The 21586-nt window shown below is 40.1% G+C and overlaps 1 protein-coding gene across 1 annotated transcript in view; it reads right to left on the bottom strand.

The window, feature by feature from the left end:
* NCAM2 (neural cell adhesion molecule 2) overlaps window positions 1-21586 on the bottom strand; it is a gene marked incomplete in the record, with an annotated part of 595102 nt that overhangs the window by 146983 nt on the left and 426533 nt on the right. The window contains 1 exon segment of the mRNA XM_073617071.1: window positions 15790-15977. Within this exon segment, the coding sequence (XP_073473172.1) occupies window positions 15790-15977 (188 nt within the window).

Genomic DNA, 21586 nt, shown 5'->3' with positions numbered 1-21586 from the left:
CATTTAGTCATACCTTAATTTCTTCCATATGCATAAGAGGACCACTTCTTAACAGGACTAACAGATCCAGGAATAATTCATAGAAGTGCAATTTGAGGGGTGCATGATATGTCACACTAGGTGATATGGTAGAATATAATAAAAACTGTATACCAGAAGGATTTGACATCAGGTGAATCCCACCAAATATGTGCTAAGATGGTTTTTCTCGCTCACATCTCCAACATGAATCCGGAATTAAATGTAGTATTCTGTGCAACAAACTGTATATCATGATCTATACCACCAAATTAGAAACTTTTTTTGTTTCAATATGTTTATTGGTTTTCAAATTTTAACAAGGTATACAAAATAAAGAACATAAAATACTTTTGATACACGTATATAATTGTCATACAGCATCTGTGATGTTATTATTCATTAAATAATGTGTTATAGGTTATTGAGTCTATTCATCCAAATTAGCCATTTTTTATTGAACGTTTTACAATGCATAGAGTTTATTGCTATGAGGCATTCAAAGGTGTAATTTCTATTAACAGCTTTTATCACATACGAGAGGTTAGTAGAGGTAGTGTCTTTCCAATGGCGGAGTAGTAGGTTCCTAGTGACCACTGATCTGAAGTGTGATGGGAATTTCTCTATACCCAAGTGTAGAATTCCTAGGTCTGGCTTGGTAGGTGTGAGGATACCCGTGAGTGACGAAATTAGTTGGAATATTTGATTCCATAGACTTTTTATGCTCGGGCAGTGCCACAACATGTGTAATAAATGTCCTGTGTTACCGCTGTTTCTCCAGCAGAGGGGTCAGCGGTCTATTGATAATTTTGAGAGGCCTTATGGATTTCTGTAAAAGCAGGTTGCCATTATGTGGATTGCAATGGTTTTCCTAAGAGTCAATTTGTCTTGTAATAGGTTATAAAAGAGAGCTATCACTTTGATGTTATTGTGGGGTGTGGAGAAAAATTCCCAAGCTTTGGTAGGCATCTTTGTCTTTATGATAGGATTTGCTTTCAGAAAGTGTGAGATGTGTACGCAGGAGAATAGAGTTGTTTTTGGCAGGTTATAGTCATGGAGAATTTGTTCCGCTGATTTAGGGCTGTTGGTCCGTAAATAGATCTGAGATCTGTGTAATACCATGTTTTGAGAGTGGTTTGATTGATAACATAAGGATTTGAGCTTTTAAGATATCAAGGGGATGCTGGACATCTATTACCAATTCCTCAGTGTGTTTTAAGGACAAAAGGTATCTCCATGCTTGGATAGACACCCTAATTGGTGGCGGGAGATGTTTTATATTCCAATGTTTCCAGTTGTCCCCCATGAGTTGTCCCCCATGAGAAAGGTTTTCAGTGTCTTTGTTGGGGTCTGCATTTCCTCTATGTCCACCCATATTGGTCTATCAGGACCCTGGAACCAGTGCTTAAGTTGGTCCAATCTTACTGCCCATAAATAGTCATGTAAGTCTGTTAGGCCCGTCCCTCCTACCCGTTTATGTGGAGTTAGGTTATGTTTGGGACATCTGGCTTTTTTGCCATTCCACAGGAATTTCCACATGAGATTGGACATTGTTCTAATATAATGTTGAGGTATGTAAATTGGTAATGCTCTAAATATGTATAAGATTTGTGGCAGGAGTGACATCTTGAAGGCTGTTAATTTCCTCATACATGAAAGTTCCTTTTTGGATATTTATTTTAATTGGGCTTCCAGTTTGGTCATCAGTGGTTTGATATTGGCATTCGCTAACGCAGTGGTGGTGTTAGTTAACATGACCCCTAGGTACGTTATGCCTTTGGTGCTTCAAGAATATGGGAATGCTCTTTGTAACGTGTGTTGGATGTGTTCAGGTACATTGAGGATTAGAATTAATGACTTGGAGAAGTTGACTTTATAATATGATATGTCCCCAAAATCTGTTAGGATTCGGTGCTCTTGTTCAAGGGATGTACATGGATTAGTTAGCAACAAGATCATATCGTCCGCAAACCAGTTTATAGTGTCCTTGCTAGGACCAAACTGGAAGCCTTTGATTGAGGGGTGGGATCTTATGACTTCCGCTAAGGGTTCTATCATTAGGTTGAAGATAGTAGGTGACAAGGGACACCCCTGGTGAGTCCCATTATGTATGTAGAAAGGTAAGGATAGGAAACCTGATGAATACACCTGAGCTGAAGGGCATGAATACAATGCTAGGATATCCTTCAATATAGGACCTTGGAATCCAAACTTAGACATCACCATTTTCATGTAGTTCCAGTGTACCCTGTCGAACGCCTTCTCTGCATCTATAGACAACAGCAGAGAAGGTGTTTGACTACTTACAGCATGATATATAACATTAATAATTCTCTGAGTTGCATCAGAGGTCTGTCTCCACTTCACAAAGCCCATCTGGTCACGTTGGATGATAGTAGGAATTATGTTAGGATCTTTACCTAGTTTGGGCAGAGTTACTATATGAGCTCTCAGCATCTCTTATGGGAAAGTTGATTCTGCCGCTTGTGTAAATACTGATCCTAAGTAAGGTGAGAGTATATTTTTGAAGGATTTATAATATTCATTGGAAAACCCATCAGGTCCTGGTGATTTTCCATTGGGCAGTGTGTCCATGGGCTTTGCAATTTCTGTGGTTGTTAATGGGGTGTTTACATTTTTTTCAAGTCAGTGGCAGAGAGGGAGGGAAGTTTTAAGCTTTGTATGAATTTTTGTATCTTCTCCGTGGATGTCTGTGGTGTAGAGCCATCTGCGTGTAGATTATACAGTGCGCCATAACATTCGGCAAATTGGTTCACTATGTCATGTAAGTTCGTTATTTTGAAGTTTTGAGTGGGGTGAATTAAGTGTGCTATTTTGGTTTTGGTGCGAGCTGATTTTAACCGTCTGGCCAGGTATTTACCAGCTCTATTTGCGTTAGCATAATGATTCAGTTTCAATCGCCTAAGATGCAAGTCAAATTTTTGGGAGAGATGTTCTCTACGGTTTTCCCTGAGTTTGGAGAGAGTGTTAGTCAACGCTATCGTGGGAGAGATTCTACAGTGTGTATTTCAGAAATTAATGTGTTAAGTGTGGCTGTGTAGCGTTTTTTTTTCTCTGGCCCCTAATTGTATGAATATGCCCCTCATGACAGCCTTATGTGCTTTCCATAGAATGTGTGGGTCCAATACTGATGTCTCATTAGAGAGAAAGAAGTTTTTGAGATGCTGAGAGATGGTCGAGTGAGTTTTGGGTTCTTGTAGAAGTCTATTGTTACAGCGCCAGAGGGGAGGAAGGAGAGACACCTGTTTCATTAAATGACAGAGATATTGCCGCGTGGTCAGACAATGTAATATCATGGATTCGAGCACTTGTTACTTGTTGTAATAGCCATTTGTCTGTCAAAAACATGGCGATACATGAGTATGAGCAGTGTCTGAAAAGAAAGTGTAGTCTTTTTCGTTTGCATGAAGGCACCCCCAAGCAACAAACAGATCCACTCTGTATAGGAGCGCCTGTAGTGATGAGGTCCCTTTTGGTTTCTTGGTGGTGGTGTCCAGATTCGGGTCAGCAATAAGGTTAAAGTCTCCGCAGATTAAAAGATTGCCGTGTTTCATGGAGATCGCTTTTTTGAGTACCTTTCCTATAAAGCGTAGTTGGTGAGAGTTTGGGGCGTATAATGATACCAGTGCATACGACTTAGAGTTTAAGTCTCCAGTTATGATATGATATCTACCACCATTGTCCACTAAAGCTTCCTCAAGTGTAAAGGAGAGGGTGTTTTTTATGGCAAGGAGTACTCCTCCTTTTTTGTGGTTGGGCATGCAAGCCAGGAACACGTTCGGGAAGTCTTGTGTGTGCAAGGTTTCCTGCGCACATAGTATGTCCGCTCCCTGAGTGCTTGCCACATGGAAAATCATTTGGTGGGGTGGTTAAGGCCCCTGGCATTAATTGAGAGGCATTTGATGGTCATAGTGTGTTCAGAGTAGTATGTTGTAATGTATTGTGGTGTAGGTACTCACTGTGGTCACATGGTGGGTTGCCACGTCATGAGTGGATAGAAAGGGTGGATCTTATTGACCTCGTTTAATAAGCAATGTTCTTGTCGGATGTAGCTGCGTGTATCAAATGAATAACAAAAAGAACAAAAAACATAGCAAGTTAACGAAGGGAGCATAAGAACTGGATATTACAACTGATCCTTGAACAGATGTAACTGCGACTGTGCTGGGGGAAAAGGAGATAGGAAAATTCTTAGCTCCTAAACTGGACAATCTGTATTGCTGAATGCATTTACTTGTGAGCTTCACCATTTGTTTTCATGGTGGAACACTTGTGGGAAACTATTTGCCATTCATTTTGGACTGGTGAAGGCCTTGGTGGAGATGCTAGGTGAGCGGCCTGGTCTGGGAGTATGCCCCATTGACGTAGTGTGGCAATCCCTTCATCAAGCGTTGTGACTGAGGTTGTGAGTCCATTGTGTGTAATGGACAAAGTTGCGGGGTATTTCCACTTGTGGATAATTTTATGATTTCTTAAAGCTTTGGTAATTGTTGCCAGGTTGCAGCAGCATTGTAGCATGTGCCTGGAGAGGTCAGGGAGCAGCCTGATAGTGGCGTATTGTGGTGGTATGTTGTCTGATTTTCTGGATGCTTGAAGGATCTGATCCTTGATATGATAATAGTATACCCCTAATAAGACATCCCTTGAGGTCTTGGATCCTATCCACTTTAGGCTTTTGCACAGTCCGGGATGGAACTAACGTGGAGAACAGGGTTTGGGCATATCGGAGAAGGAGATTTGGTGTAACAGACTCTGGAATGCTCCTGATTTTAATATTGTTCCTTCTAGACCTGTTATCTAAGTCTGCAATCTTGTCTCTCATCCATGCTATATCTTCTCCCTGTGCGGTATGTGCCTCCACCATTACATTATAGGAGGATGTGTCTTCTTCCATTTTGTTTTAAACGTGGTCAACTCTGAGGCCTAGTGCCTGAACCTCCCTTGTGCACTTGTTGATGCCTGTTATCATGTCAGCTTGTAGGGTTGAGTGCAGGGATAACAGCATCTCCTTTAACATAGTGTCCAATATGGGGATATCAGAAGTGGAAAAATCAGCTATGGGATCTCCTTCCAGCATCCCTTCCACCTAGCCCCTCAGATTTGTGCTATTGCTGAGCGGCCCGCTTACCCCCATTTCTGTGACAGGCTGCGGCCTAACTGGAGAGTCCCTTCTGGGCCTTGATTTTGCTGGGCTCCTTGTTGAGGGGATGATTCACTAGGCAGCTTATTAAGGTGTGGGGCTGTGTATGGCAGTCCTGAGCCCCCATTGTGTACCGTGGCCTTGCCTGTGTGTTGCAAGTCCTGGGCACCACCGCCATTTTGGCATGGTCCGCGTGCAGGCGTCTTGAAGAAATCCAGAAGTTTCAATGGCTGCTGCGGATACTTCCTGTGCCGTGTCATCCCGGCAGTGTGCAGTGGTCTGGTGGTGCCTTTCTGGGCTCTGGATGGTGCCGGTGAGCTTGGATGTCCTTGGATTTTCTCTGGCTGGCGGTGGAGCTCCTGAGCTACACATCCATCACAGATCTCAGTAGCCACGCCCCCACCGAATTAGAAACTTAAAGCTCCTTTCCTGAGCTGAGGGGACCACTTAAGTTAGTGAGCATAAAGGCTTAAGCAGATCAGAATCAGAGAGGGTGCAATAATGATCCCTCTCCCAGTCCACCACATATTATGGCCTCATGGAATAGAATTTCATGAGCAACAATACATTAAGTAAAGAGATAACATGTCGGGAGAGCAATGGCATTGTTCAAAGGGTGTTAATGATTGCGACAGAGAACCCAATCAGCTCTAGGGAGTGCAAAAATCATGTAATTGAAATTATCTTAGCCAAAGTCCACCCACAAGGGTAGCCAAAGTCCACCCACAAGGGCAGTTTGGGATGTCCCTCCTCCAAGGCCAAGCAAAAAGGTGAGGAAGTACTGGTGTCCCATATAAAAAAGATAGGATTCTGCATGCCTGGTGGGAAGGTGAAATTTCCCATAACGGGCATTGGTGGCCCAATATACATAGATAGTTCAGAAGACTTAAATCCAGACTTTAAGTAATGGTAGAAGACTGAAAAGAAAGATGGTCGGCTTTGGGCAGTCCGTGGGTCGCCTCCAAGGAAGAAAATACAGTGGAAGAGAAGAAGAGAAGAGATCTTCTCCTCAAATGAACACCCCCCGAGCTTGTGAGCAACATTATGACAATTATATGCATCAAAAGAGAGAATTTGTAACATAGTTCCAAATGAGGAAGCCCAAGACCTCCTTAGGCATTAAGCTTTATTAATATATCATATATATGGTGTCATTTTTAGTCATAGAAGTAGGGTCATGCATAGGTCATAAGTAAGTTATTTCAATTCATTTTAAGAGAAAGACAGAGAATCTGCACTGAGAATGTTTTGAAGATATCCTAATTTAATTCTATAAAAAATATCAAATGTATTGTGAAAAACAAATATAAAACAAGTTCTCTTCTTTATTGCCCTTGATGAAACCCATGATACAGGGTTGTTACTTTAGGGCAGTTAATTCTAATACCTAAATTTACATAAAAAAAACTGAGAATAAACACTAAAAGCCTTTATTATGATTTCTGAATGTGGTCATTTCTATTCATTTCATTGAAAAAGGTAAATATTTCCATATCAGTTTCTAATTTCTTAGATCCATTACTTTTCCACTCATTGTAATAGGCTAACAACACTGTTTGTTCTGCAGTATAGTCACACAGTAGTGTTGTCACCCTGAGGAGCCTTAAAAATACATGTAGATTAAATTGATTTTAAGTAAATGACAAACCAATTAAAGCCCATTACCAGCTAACACATATTAGGCAGGTGCATATATCTATTTTTTTTTTATAAAAATGTTTAAACTATATGAAAACAATTAACAATGCTTTTTACTAATCCTTGTAAACTAAACTTTAAAAAAACAATGGGGGCCAGGGGTAAAAGTAATAATTGTTAGTGATAGTCACAGACTACATTATATATGATAATTTTTTTTTTTTGCCCATAATTTCACTTTAACTGAAACTCAATATATGCTGGCCTTCTAGTTAATAAGTAACCAATTTAAAAGTTCAAATCAGCTGTTAAGTCATTAACGTTCATTTTGTTTTCTAAAGATAGTTTTAGTTTTCTTTTCCATTCAACCTACCTTTTAGGCAGGTTAAAGTATTTCCCAAACTTAGGGAAACAGTCATGGGAATTAATAAATGATGTTGAAGACATGGCTGAGGAGTTTTGTAGTAGGGGTGGACAGAGACTGATGGGGAACTGAGAGACTAGTACCCCAACAGGTCCATCTGGTTGCTGATTGACAGTGCACAGCAGTGGGTAGATCCATAGCTGCTATTCAATTGAATAGCTTCTTTTGAATCCACCCAGTACCATGCACTGTCAATCAAAATAAAGTTGGCCCCGATGAAGAACTAGTCTCTCCGTTCCCCATCAGGCTTTACCCACCCAGTGACACAAGCCATAGCCCAATTTTGGTAGTGATAACTCCAATGTCGGTGGCTCTTTGTTTACATTTTACTTTCAGCTAAGGAATCTCCCACCTGATAGCTGGAAGCAGCTGGGGTTAGAACCCTGTGTGTGAAGCTGTTATGCACATGACAGGTTCCCAGCACAGACATGCCCCAGTCAGTTCAGAACTAATCTTAATTACCGCCAGGTTCCTAATTTGTAAACTGCTAGTAATTCTTGTAGACTCTTTTAATGCCATTGTAACAGGTCCTTAAAGTGGAGGTAGGTAGAACTAACTGAATTTGTTGCCCATGTTGGCAATGTTACTGAAACAGGTGCAAATGCTTACCTGAATTGGTGCATGTAGTCATAAAGGGAACCACTATGAGAAAGGTACTGGTAGGGGGGGCGTGGCCGGCAGCCAAGGTGATGGTAGCTTGAGGAGAGAGCTCTGGGAGAATCCAGCGCAATCCAGCGACTAGAAGCGGCGCCAGGCGGCACGGTGAGGTGATATCAGTCACCCTACTACCCAACTACCTCAGGCCATAAATATGAGCAAAAAAAACCCAGAATGGGGCCCCACAAAGCTGACTGATTTCTTTGATACAGCCAGCACATGTAGGCCTCAAAATGGCGTTGCGGCCTGCACACCACGGTGCGGCCGAAGCCGCAGTGCTTCCTCCAAGGACATACCACAATATCAGGCATCATCCCTGGGAAACACTGACGGATTGTCGCCGGGTGCATTCCCTGTGCAGAGCCCGCAGAAAGCTTCACAGAAGCATTCATCAGAGCACAGATATCCAGGTGAGCAGGGGGACATGAAATATCACATAACAGTACCAGAGAGTTCATTGAGCAAATGCATGACTTCCCTACCCTGATCAGCCATTAACAGATACTATGATGAAGGATATGATTAGTGACATTAAGGGGCTCATTACACAAGGATCTGATGGAATGCACAAACCAGCTTAAAGCAGAAGCTATAGCCCTAGGGGACAGAGTAAATCAAACTGAGGACAAAATGGGGGAGTTTGCTGCAGCTCATAATGAGCTAGTGGACGCATATAATGGAGCAGAGGATGACATACAGGCAATCAAAAACAAAATGGCAGATTTGGAACACTGCTCAAGAGGAAATAATATAAAGCTGAGAGGGGTGGCTGAATCTGTCTTGCCTGCAGACCTTAGAGTATTTGTTCAGCAATTTATTTCTGCATTAATTGCAGACACACCAGAAAGGGAGGTGATTGTAGATCGGGCCCATCGCCTACCTAAACCAAAGCACCTCCCGGATAAAGTATCAAGTGATGTCATAGCACATATACATTTTTTTCATGTTAAAGAGGATCTTATGAAATGCACCAAGAAGCACTCTCCTCTACCTGACCCATATACAGACATATCTGTATACTCTGGTATATCGCAACACAACCATGCATGCTTGCAAAAACCTAGCCAAACTAACCAAGCTTTTTCAAAACCACAAGATATCATAAGAGATCATCATCACCACAGAAGGTAAAACCTACGCTATCAATAATTTGTAAAATGGTCTGAAATTGGCTAGACAGTGGAAACTACTCCCAGATGATGAAAAAGGCCATATTGACTTTCCCACTCACAAGATCTCTTCTGAATAGCAGAAAGTAAAACCTGGGTAATGTTATCCACTATTGCATGACCAATCAAGGTGGTCACCTCACCTTTACATTGAGCCAAATCTGGATAAATGGGCTGGATCTTACGGAATAAAGACCCCCTACTATATAGAAGCGTGATTCTTCACACAATGTGACAAGTTTCACTCTTTTTACATGTTAAACTGTTTTCTTTCTTCACCCTTTTATGTTTTACATGTACCAGCTGGAAATCAACTACAGCCTCAGAACAAGACGCATGTATAGTGTCTTCAGCCTCCAGCAATTCAACTCCTGCTCTATGCTGCCACCCAAAGGTAAATACACCAAACTACACATTCATGACTTTAATATGCAGCAATACCCAGCATTAATTCTACAAAGACACTATGACCATTAAGGTGATTTCTCTTAATGCACATGGCCTGAACAGTCCATATAAAAGGAAAGCCATGTGGCAAGAGACTAAACTACTTAAAGGGGACATACTTTGCACCCAAGAAACGCACTTCTCTCGGGACAAACAACCCAAATGCTCAGACAAAGCATTCCCTCACATTACAATGATCACAGTGAACAAATCAGTCACATTTCAGTCGCATGCAGTAATCACTGACCCCAAAGGAAGATATATCATACTGGTTTGTGAGATAAATAATGTGAAATATACCCTAGTGAATCTCTATGCCCCAAATAAGGCACAAGTGACATTTCTACGCTCCCTATATAAGAAAATGACTAAGCATAAGGTGGGATCTCTACTTATGTGTGGGGACTTCAACTGTGCAGTAGACAAAGCGATGGACTGTTCTTCCTCACAGAGCACACATAGCTATGAAATACCTGAGATGGATGTGTATGATGCATGGAGGTGTGCAAATTCCTCAGAAAGGGATTATACCTACCTTTCAGCACCTCACAACTCATACTCGAGGATTGATTTGTTTTTGACTGACTTCGCCCTTTCTCAAAATACCCTGGAAATGACTATACATGCAATTACTTGGTCGGATCACGCACCGGTGACTATGACTCTAAAGGAACAAAATTACTATAATCATGCATATTTATGGAGGAATAATCTTTCTATACTGTCTAACCTATTCCACAAGAATAGACTCTCACAACTACTTAAAGAGTATTTTGAAATTAATGATACCGATGATGAGAACATTATTTCATTATGGTGCGCCCATAAGGCCTACAACAGAGGTTTGTTCTGCAGCACAGGAAAAGAGGCAGAGGGCCAAAGTTATTAGCACTCTCCTAGAGAAATTACATGCTTTAGAACTCCAAATTAAGCAAAATCCTACCCCTTATAACCATTCAGACCTTCTTAACCACAGACACAAACTACGCCTAGCTCTACTGACAGAACACACAACCTCTTTAAAACGCTTCAAAGCTAATTACTATGCACACGGTAACAAAGCAGGCAAACTATTGGCCAACTACATACGTAAAGGACCAAATACCCCCTGTCTCTCTTAGGCAGAATTAAAGTTTTAAAAATGTTCTATTCTACCCAGGCTGCTTTATTATTTTGAAACTCTCACAGTAGCTGTACCTGCTTCACAACTAAAAACACTTCACAGGATTTTTCTAAAATTTATAAGGAATGGCAAAGCTTACCGCATAGCAAGCTCCGTAATGTTTTCCATTAGATCCAGAGGAGGTTTGTGAGCTCCGGACATTACTAAATATTATCATGCTGCACATTTAAGGGCCATTACCTCTTGGACCTCCTTACATGCACCAAACCAATGGTCTGCCATTGAGAGGGGGGTACTTTACGTGGTTCATCTGGGCTTCTTGGTTTGGGGTGCCCCCCCTGTTTTAGATCCTATATATAAACGTCAATGTACTGGCCCAATGGCACTAACTAACCATTTGGTGTAATTGCCTCAAACGCTATCCCATTATGTCTTCCTGCTATCCTCTTGTAAATATATTATTCAACCCTCTCATTCCAGATAGTATGTCCCTAGGCAGGATTTTTCCATGGATAAATGTTCACCTCTTTCAGCTCCGGAACCTGCTTCATCCCATAACGAGGAAGTTGCATACTTTCAACACTTTAAGTGAGAAATTTGATTTACCACCACATCTCTTCCACTTTTACTTACAGGTTAGACACTTCTTTCACTCTAAATCACCATCCCTGACCCTAGATAAGCCAACTACTTTTGAATACTTGTGTGCTCAAGGCCCTCATCAATTGCACTTAATTTCCTGTATTTACCGTATCTTCCATGAGTCGACTCCAATCACGGAGACATTACACCATTACATGCGCAGGTGGTCCCGTTTCGTCCTGTCATAATACAGATGTGGGATAGGATTTGGTCCTCTACTTTTAGATCTTCCAAATGTGTCACTCAGAGGGAGACAACCATTAAGATTCTTATGTTTTGGTACAGAACTCCTGATTTAATTCATAAATATGATCCATCAGTTCCGCAGCATTGTTGGTGGTGTGGAACTGACATAGGCTCACTATTCCACATCTTTTGGCAATGCTCCTTAATTCAACCCTTTTGGTATGATGTACATTTCCTTATACAAAAGGTAACTGGGGTGTCCCTTCCGATGGATCCTTTGAACTAGCTATTGGGTCTACCTCCTTTAGGGGTATCTAAAAAGACAAACAAACTGATATCTTATATATTACTAGCCGCCAGGAGGCTTATCCCATTGTTCTTGTTATCCAATACACCCCCTCCATTATCCAGATTTCTACATTTGGTGGCTGAGATCTGGACAATGGAGTTTTTGACAGCCTCGGTACATGACTGCATTCCCCAATTTAATAAAATATGGGAACCATGGGACCTTTTGGAATTCGGGACCCCATCATACCAAGCACGTCCTCATCTTAATTTAATTCTACACTGCCTATGTATTTGGCCTGGACTGACCTTAAGGTTTTAGGTTCTTTCCCACACTATGCTTACTGCGTACATCATAAGGAATTGATTCAATATACACATATGCCTAGTTTCTGTGAACAATTTCCTATTACTTATACTTGTTACTCTTCATTTTGCTTTCCCTTTTTAATATGATTGTTTATAATGCACTTATATTGCTAGTGTAATGTACATTTTGTTACAATTTTGTACTTGTTCTTTGATATCCCAATAAAAAAATAAAATTTTGAAAAAAAAAAAAACTACATACGTAAAAAAACAACAAAACTATAAACTTAGTTCTATTATGGAACCTCACACAGGAAAAACGGTATTATAACCATTCCAAATTGCCAACGCATTCCAAAAATACTATAGTGATCTGTATAATTTAAATACTGACCCACATACCCCACAACTGAACAAACTTACTATCAATGCTTTCCTGCATGCAATCTACCCTCATTAGACGGAGAGGCACTAATCTCCCTTAACTCCCAGATTACCGATAAAGAAATATTAGATACCATTAAAATACTTCCAACATATAAATTGCCAAGTAGCGATGGCTTTACAGCAGAATATTACCAAACCTTTGCTACAACCCTTTCACCGTATCTAAAAAATGTATTCAATCATGCAGCCTCAACTGCCTCTTTTCTTGAAGAATTGCTACAGGCCACTATCATTGCTTTGCCCAAACCAGGTAAGAAGCCAGACAGTCCTCAAAATTTTAGACCAATTTCTCTGTTAAATACAGATTTAAAAATCTATGCAAAAATTATTGCTAATCGATAGGCTGTGATCACTCCACAACTGGTCAAAGCTGACCAGGTGGGCTCTGTAAGGTGCCGACAAGCTCCTGACGGTACCCAAAGACTTTATAATCTAATACATATAGCAGAGACTCGTAGGACCCCCAGTGTGGTAATGACATTCAATGCCAAAAAAGCATTTGATAGAATACACTGGGGGTACTTGATTGCGACTCTTAAAAAATTTGGCCTTACAGGTTTTATCTATACAGCAATAATGGCCCTTTACATTAATACTTCAGCCAAAGTGTTCCCATCCAATGTCCTATTGGATAAATTCCACAATACAAATGGCACTCACCAGGGTTGTCCTCTATTGCCTTTAATATTCTCTTTAATAATGGAACCCCTGGCGGAGGCCATTAGATCTTGTGACTCTATTTTGGGAATTGAAGTAGGCAGATATTTCCATAAAATAGGATTGTTCGCATATGACGTGGTTTTAACATTAACCATAACTTTGGTTTAGCTTCCTACTACAAACTAAATTCTAACAAATCAACTATCATGCCCATAGGCCTGACAAGGTCCCTGAGAGACCAACTTAAAGCAAAATTTCTATTTCAATGGGTAACTAGCATCCTACCATATTTAGGGGTAACTTTATCGTCCCCATCAGCCTTCACGTACAACTCAAACTTTTCTACATTGCTCGAAATAATCAGAAAAGATCTGCAGCATATAGCCAATTTTGAATTAACATGGTTAGGGAGGATCGTTGCTATGAAAATGACTCTACTACCAAAAATTATATTACTTTAGAACTATACCGATATTAATACCAGAAGGCCTCTTTTGAAGTTGTGGATAAACTATTTAGACAATTTATATGGGGCAAAAAGATGGTCAAAATTGAATTCCCCTTACTACTGAAACATAAACTGTCAGGGGTGTAAATTTTCCCAATCTTAAACATTACTACCAAACCAATGCTTGGTTTGACCCACACTCAGACAAACTATGGCTTCAAATTGAAAGACACATGGTAGGTAATAGACATTTACCATCCCTGTTGCCTGCACATCTGACACATTTAAAATTAAATTATAAGCCATTTCCCTCTTTAGATGCCACATTACAGGCATAGAACAAACTACACTCCATAGTACCCCAGGATACATTGGATAAACTCACTGACATGCCACTACAAATTTACGAGTATGTAATACCCAATATCAAAATCCAATCTTGGCTACACAAAAAATTTTGACATACAAATAATTGTTATCCAAGCAACCTAGTCCAGATTCATTTTCTCGTGTACAAATTACCCACTTTCACAAGTGTAAGCCCAATATACACTATAAAGTACATAGCAAAACTTGGACATACCTAATGTCTAACCAGGATGGTCTGAAAGGTCTGTTGTGGTTCTACAATCTATTTCAACGTGAAGGAGTCATTTTCAAGTCTTCCAATATGCTGAACTGGGAAAGGGAATTAGAATCCACATACACACAGGGAGTGTGGCAGTGATTCAATTTCACTTTTGCTACTCCCACTGCGTAAACCACTGGGAGCTGATGTTAAAAATACTGTATAGAACCTACCTAACCCCAGTTAGACTGGCCCTGATCTACCCAACATCCTCTCCCCCATGTTGGAGGGAATGCAGGGAAAAAGGAGGTATATTGCACATATTGTGGAGGTGTAAAGGAGTAAGAAGCTTCTGGAAAGCAGTATTTTCTCTTATAACGAAAGCCACAGGTATTATCATCCCCCAAATTCCACAGATGGCTTTACTCAACATAGGCATTCACTCTACTCCCACACAGTTTAGACCCCTAATTATGCATATTCTTATTGCGGCTAAATTAACCATTATGTCCAAATGGAAATCAACAAAAGCTCCCAACATTTCTGAGGTAATACAAACACAACACACCTATGAAAAATATTTCACTATAAAATCACACAATTTACCTAAATTGAATCTAGCCTGGAACACGTGGGTGGCACACTACCTAGCTGCTGACTGAATGATTATTGAAGAACAAATTGATCACTCATATAACAGTATGGTACATGTTATTGAGCTGTCTTTTTATCTTTTTGCTTTCAGTTTTTCTATTTTCTGTTATGTTTTATAGCTTTATTGTTCAGCTATATCACAGGATTAACACATTTAAGCAGTATTATTGCTAACCTTATTAAGAGTCACAGGTACAAGCCTTAATGACACGGGAGAGGGTGCTGGCCTGCTTCCACGGCACAGTTAGGGGGTGATAGGGAAGTTGGAGAAGCACCTCTCCCCAAAAAGACACCCTGGACTCAAACGAGTACTAGAACAACTAAATGAATGTATATATACCGTAATATATAATTGTTTAACCTTGATAGCTTTTACTCATAAGTAAGGTGTTATTGAATCCCCTGAGTATTTATGTATTAGTAGTATAATGAACTTTGAAAAAATGTTGGATAATTGTTATCTGCCATATCATTCATATATATCACCACACTATAATAACAAATCTTGACTTATTTATATATTTAACTAATGAATATTTAACTATAATTTAAATATTTGAAAAATGGTTGCATTATTGGTTATCAAAAGAGAACTAAAGCTTGACATTGGCTGCCCATTTTAATTCAATGAACAAAAAAACAGATAAGGGGATTCTCCAATGTCAACAGAACTGCCCATATACAGTACAGTTGTCTTTCACAGCCTCCACGTTTTTACCAAAGTAAACTGCTTTTATAAAAGAACCAGAAGGTGTGACTGTAAATATATATTTTCATTACTGAGCTGACTACAGATTGTTAATTATGCAGACCACTGCAAGCTACTACCCGGTTAACCAAGAGACTGAGCACCTTTCAAACATCTTTGATATCTGCATATGACACCCCAAAAATCCATAACCCTAAAACCATAAAATATACTAGTAAAACTATGATCAGAAAGGGTTTACCTCTAGTAGTATTTTCTTCCCATCCCTGTATGTCTTTATATTTGTTATATTCCTTGCTGGTAACAAAATTTTGTCTCTACTCCAGAAAATTGATGACGACGGGTTAGAAATCACATCACAACTGATATTAATTGGATTGTTTTCCCAGGAGTAGTAGATGGTTTGATTTGAAATAAATTTAGGTGCATCTATAGGAAAACAAATAGGATTCCTCATGAATATAAAAATAAATTATATTTGCTTCAGTACTTTTACTGTTCTTCGTTACAGTTGCAGAAATATTCATTACAGCATTGCATTACATCCATATTGTTTTTGTACCTCAGATATTAATTCACAGAAGTTCATGGTTCAGTAAAATAAATATTGAGAAAATGGAAGTAGATATAACAGTTGTAATATGGCAATATTTATGTAATAGAATTCATGTTAATAATAATTTCTTAATAAAATCATATATTTTATTCATTTTTTTCTTTATTGATTAGGAATTAATTTCTATTGCATTAGTAGTATTTATACTGTAGAAAAGCACAAAACTCACAGATTTGCTAGTATTCCAGGTTAGTAACATCAAATTCTCACAGATATACCAACAACTTAACTTGCTACATAACTTTCAAGATATTAGACATATGATCTTAGCTCACAGATGTAAAAAAATGTATTGTATTCATATATTTAATTAATATTTATGTATATAATATGTTATATTAAGTTATATAAAAACAGTAAATATGTATTCTTCATAACATGGTGGATTATGAGTGGGTCCCCTTAAGAATAGAGAATAGGTGGTGCCAGGCTTAAAAGCAGGGTAATTTTGTTACTAACATTTTAAAGAGTTGATCACTAAGGTCAGGTTCCTTGTTATTACTAGAGAATATATGAATTTGATGCTAGCGACACATTAGCTGGTCATACATAATTTTATCCAGTGGAAAGTGGAAACTCCTGCGCTCTTGGGGGGGGGGGCTACGCTAAAAGGACACTGCTGCAACACCTAAGTACTGATCCAAGGCAAGACAAATAAGACAAAAGTGGGGGAAAATGGTAGTTGCGCTGTGATGGAGGGGGGGGAGCTACAAAGATGACTAAAGTGGCAAAGTGAACTAAAGATGCAGAAACGGGCCAATGCATGAATGGATCCTACATACTGGTGGGGATGCAGTGCAGTGCAATGTAGCTAATCAACATGACTATAATGTTGCGGGCAGACAAAGCCTAATATATAAAGGATCCTCTGAAGAAGTCACGTGACGTGACGATATGCATTAGGATTGGAGCACGGGACGCTGCCACAGACAAACAACAGGAGACGAGCTCGGCGCTCGTAGTTACTACACACTGCAGCATTGTTTTAAATGTAAGTTGATTGGACTTGTTTTATTAAATAAATATACCTTTTATATGGGATCACGCTATGTGCGTCTCTTTCCCCCTCACACTGTACATCACTACTCTACCTGACGAACACTGAGGAGAGAGGCACGGGGACATATTCCAGTTTCCAGGCACGGGGACAGATTCCAGATTGGTGATACTACTGGAGGCATACGAGCTTGGCGCTCGTGGATTGATGCCCACACTCACTTCATGAAAGTGAGTGCAACCTCCCCCCATGTGTGTCTTGCCCACCCCCTCCACTGAGGTCGTCGCAGAGTTATTTTACATGCTGTATACTTTTTATTTTTTATATTTCGCTTGGCATGTTCATCATTGTCACTACCTTATACACAGAACGTCTACACCTGCGGGTCATTTGCAACACAGGCTGTACACCTTACAGCTGTAAGGTAAGCGGCTTGCAAACACGGAGGTGTCCTCACTGAAGATCCCCCTTCCCTTCACGATTGGAATTGTTTTGTGTTTCTCATCACGAGTTTTTGTTTTTTGGACTGGATGATAGAACTAATATTCATGTTTGCCCTAGGGATTTGTCACTTGTAGTTCACCAGGATTTGGCACGTTTTTGCTAATGGGGCACTAGCCCACATATACTTTTCTTGCATTATATATATTTTTTTGCATTGTGTCATTATTCATCCTATTTATGTTAGTATATGCAATTTTGCTTTGCTATATTCAAGCAGTCACTGTTTCACAATTACCTTTATATATTAGGCTTTGTCTGCCTGCAACATTATATTCATGTTGATTAGCTACATTGCACTGCACTGCATACCCACCATGTTCTTTTAGCATGTAGGATCCATTCATGCATTGGCCCGTTTCTGCTTTTTTAGTTCACTTTGCCACTTTAGTCATCTTTGTAGCCCCCTCCCCCCTCCATCACAGCGCAACTACCATCCTTCCCCATAATTTTATCCAACTTCCATGAATTAGCCGAAATGTGAGCAATGGGTGGGTGTGCTAACAACACCCAGCTTGACAAACTTCAATTCAGAAATCTAGGGAATCGATCAGAAAGCAGTCAGCCAAACAGTGACTACAGCTAACAAACTACAGTCACTGTTTGGGTATTCTGACAGCAGTGAGTGCCAGCTGTCAAAATACAATAGCCGGAAGCAGAAGATTTATCCACACTGTTTAGTGTGTGGGGCAATCTATAGAATCTATTGGCTGAATGAGAAAACTCTTTACGTTAATAATTTACATTCTGTAAATTTCTTGACAAAGCCAATTACAAATTTGGGGAACACATGAAATATCCCCCAATTCCACTGCTTTTATACTGGCCCATGTGATGAGCAATACTACAATCAATTGGTAAATGATGATGGTGGCCAAGCAGTGCAATTTAGGGTATAGGAGGTTGTTTGTCTATGCTTGCAGCAAACCAGAATACATAAAAATGGAATTTAACATATAATGAATATTATAGTTTATGATTGTTTAATATGCTATTTTAATTGATTTGTATACAATATAAAACATATACTGTTTCAATAACTTAGGTCATGGCTATATGAGTTATATGTCAGATTCCATGAAGTCAAGAACTAAGCTGAGTTTTTGGTATGTCCATGAAATAAGTAATAAAAATATATTTTTTTACAGGTCAAAAACACTTCTACACGAAGCTTCTCGCCAAAATAGCACCATGTAGATGGAACCCAGTAATTATATACGGGGACTTCAATGACATAATTGATATGAACCTCGACACATCCAATCCCACGGAATGCAGACCATCTGCTCTAACCTCTCTGATTAAAAAAGAGGACCTATATGACCCATGGAGGTGCTTGCACAGTGAGGAACGAGACTATACTTATTATTCCCATTCCCAGAGTTCTTACTCCCGGATCGACCTGTTTCTTACCGACAAATACCTGCTGCAATCAATTACAGAAGCGCAAATAGGTATGATCACCTGGTCTGATCACGCGCCAGTCTTGATCAAACTCTTTACCAACAGGCAATCCCCAAGGCACACTGGTTGGCGGCTAAACTCCTCCCTGCTTACCAATCCCGTATTTGAGGGGCAGGTTCGATCAGAGATTGAGAACTATTTCCATCACAACTCCCAATCAACTGAAGACCATTCCATGATCTGGAATGCGCATAAGGCTTCTCTACGCGGTCTGTTTATAAAAATAGGCGCTCAGACAAAAAATCGCATTCACTCACCACGGAGACCCTGCTAAAAAAGATACGCAACCTTGAGCAGTCAAACAAACAATCCCAGAGCCCCACAATCATCGCAGAGTTAAAAACCTTAGATGCCAACTTAGTGAACATTTACACAAGAAATTTGATTATTACATTAAACGACTTAAACTGCGGTTTTACACTTCCGCCAACAAATCAGGAGCCTTCTTAGCCAAACAATTGAAACACCAATTCTCTAAAAAGAAGATCCAATTTTTCACAAACCCCCTGGGCAAACGCCTTCAAAATCCTCTAGACAGCAAACGAATTTAGCTCATTTTATGCTAATCTATACAACCTAAAAGACTCTGACCCTTCAACCACACCCAGCAGAGAAAATATTAAAGCCTTCCTCGCTACAATACACCTGCCAAAAATACATTCTGACCAACTGGAATCCCTGTCAAGCCCCTGCACCGTAGAAGAAATAACTAAAGCCATAAAACAGCTCCCACTGCATAAAGCCCCAGGCCCAGACGGATTCCCCAATGAATATTATAAACACTTCTCTGATCTCCTCACCCCACATCTCTGCAAAGCCTTTAACCACTTTGTTAACTCAGGAAATATCCCCAAAGAATCATTAGAAGCCCTTGTAGTCATTCTGCCCAAACCTGGCAAATCTCCTGACAATCCCGCAAACTATCGTCCAATCTCTCGCCTAAATTCAGACACCAAGATTTACGCAAAAATATTAGCACAATGTCTATCCTCGATAATTGCCCAAATAATCCACCAAGATCAAGTGGGCTCCGTACCAGGGTGACAAGCATCCGATGGCACACGACGACTCATAGACCTAGTGCAGTGGGTGGAGCATAGTCGGACGCCTTCTCTGCTTCTTTCCCTGGATGCGGAGAAGGCGTTCGACAGGGTCCATTGGACTTGTATGGAAGAGGTAAAATGAAAAATGTGAGGACCTCTGCGCTACTAAAAATAGAAAACTAAATGTAGTGCTGCAAAATCTGGTGGTATACACTAGTTAACCAATACACAAAAGGAAACAAAATAATTTTGCACACAACAATAATAAAGTGCTAGTGAAGTGGTAATACGGTGTCAAAAAATCATTGTGCAAGTGAATGAATAATGATGAACATCCTGATAAAGAATAATATAGTCAATCAATAAATAAATTAGTCCAAAAAAGATTAAATAATCAGCATAAGTGCTCATCAATCTTCTCCAAAATTATGGTAGGTGACGTGGGCAATAATGGATGGCATCTGTATAATAATGTGCTCACAGAGCCCTTACCTCCATGGGCATGGGTACATGCCTTACTGCTCCGGATGATGGATGGCGATAGAGACCGATGAATATCTCCAGTAGGTGGATATCTTTCATGGCGCTGGGTCAGGTTCGCCTCAGGGTCCGGATATATATGTGCAGAGGAAGAGAAAAGGACAGCCTCCAATAGAAACACACCCTGCCAAATTTGGAAGAGTAGAAAAAAGCATGTATATAAAAAGAGCGATGCAAACAGGAGGTCTACCCGACGCGTTTCGACTCCACTGTCGTCATCTGGTCCCCACCTACTGGAGATATTCATCGGTCTCTATCGCCATCCATCATCCAGAGCAGTAAGGCATGTACCCATGCCCATGGAGGTAAGGGCTCTGTGAGCACATTATTATACAGATGCCATCCATTATTGCCCATGTCACCTACCATAATTTTGGAGAAGATTGATGAGCACTTATGCTGATTATTTAATCTTTTTTGGACTAATTTATTTATTGATTGACTATATTATTCTTTATCAGGATGTTCATCATTATTCATTCACTTGCACAATGATTTTTTGACACTGTATTACCACTTCACTAGCACTTTATTCTTGTTGTGCGCAAAATTATTTTGTTTCCTTTTGTATATGGAAGAGGTGCTTCGTAAATTCGGCTTCGATGATTCATTTTTAACTGCCCTATTGGGCCTGTACTCCTCCCCCACTGCACGAGTCTGGACATCGGGAATAGTCTCAGACCCAATCATAATCACCAACGGTACCAGACAAGGGTGCCCACTCCCCCTTTGATTTTTGTCATGATCATGGAACCGCTGCCACAATCCATCCACTTGGCAACATCAATAACGGGAGTCAGAATTGGAGATACAGAACACAAAATAGGGCTATACGCCGATGATGTCATCATCACTTTGACCAACCCCAAATCCTCCC

Source organism: Aquarana catesbeiana, linkage group LG02 (genome assembly GCF_042186555.1).
Source record: "Aquarana catesbeiana isolate 2022-GZ linkage group LG02, ASM4218655v1, whole genome shotgun sequence".
Lineage (NCBI taxonomy): Eukaryota > Metazoa > Chordata > Amphibia > Anura > Ranidae > Aquarana > Aquarana catesbeiana.
The sequence above is the reverse complement of the archived record's forward strand: the minus strand, read 5'-3'. Positions and strand labels throughout refer to the sequence as shown.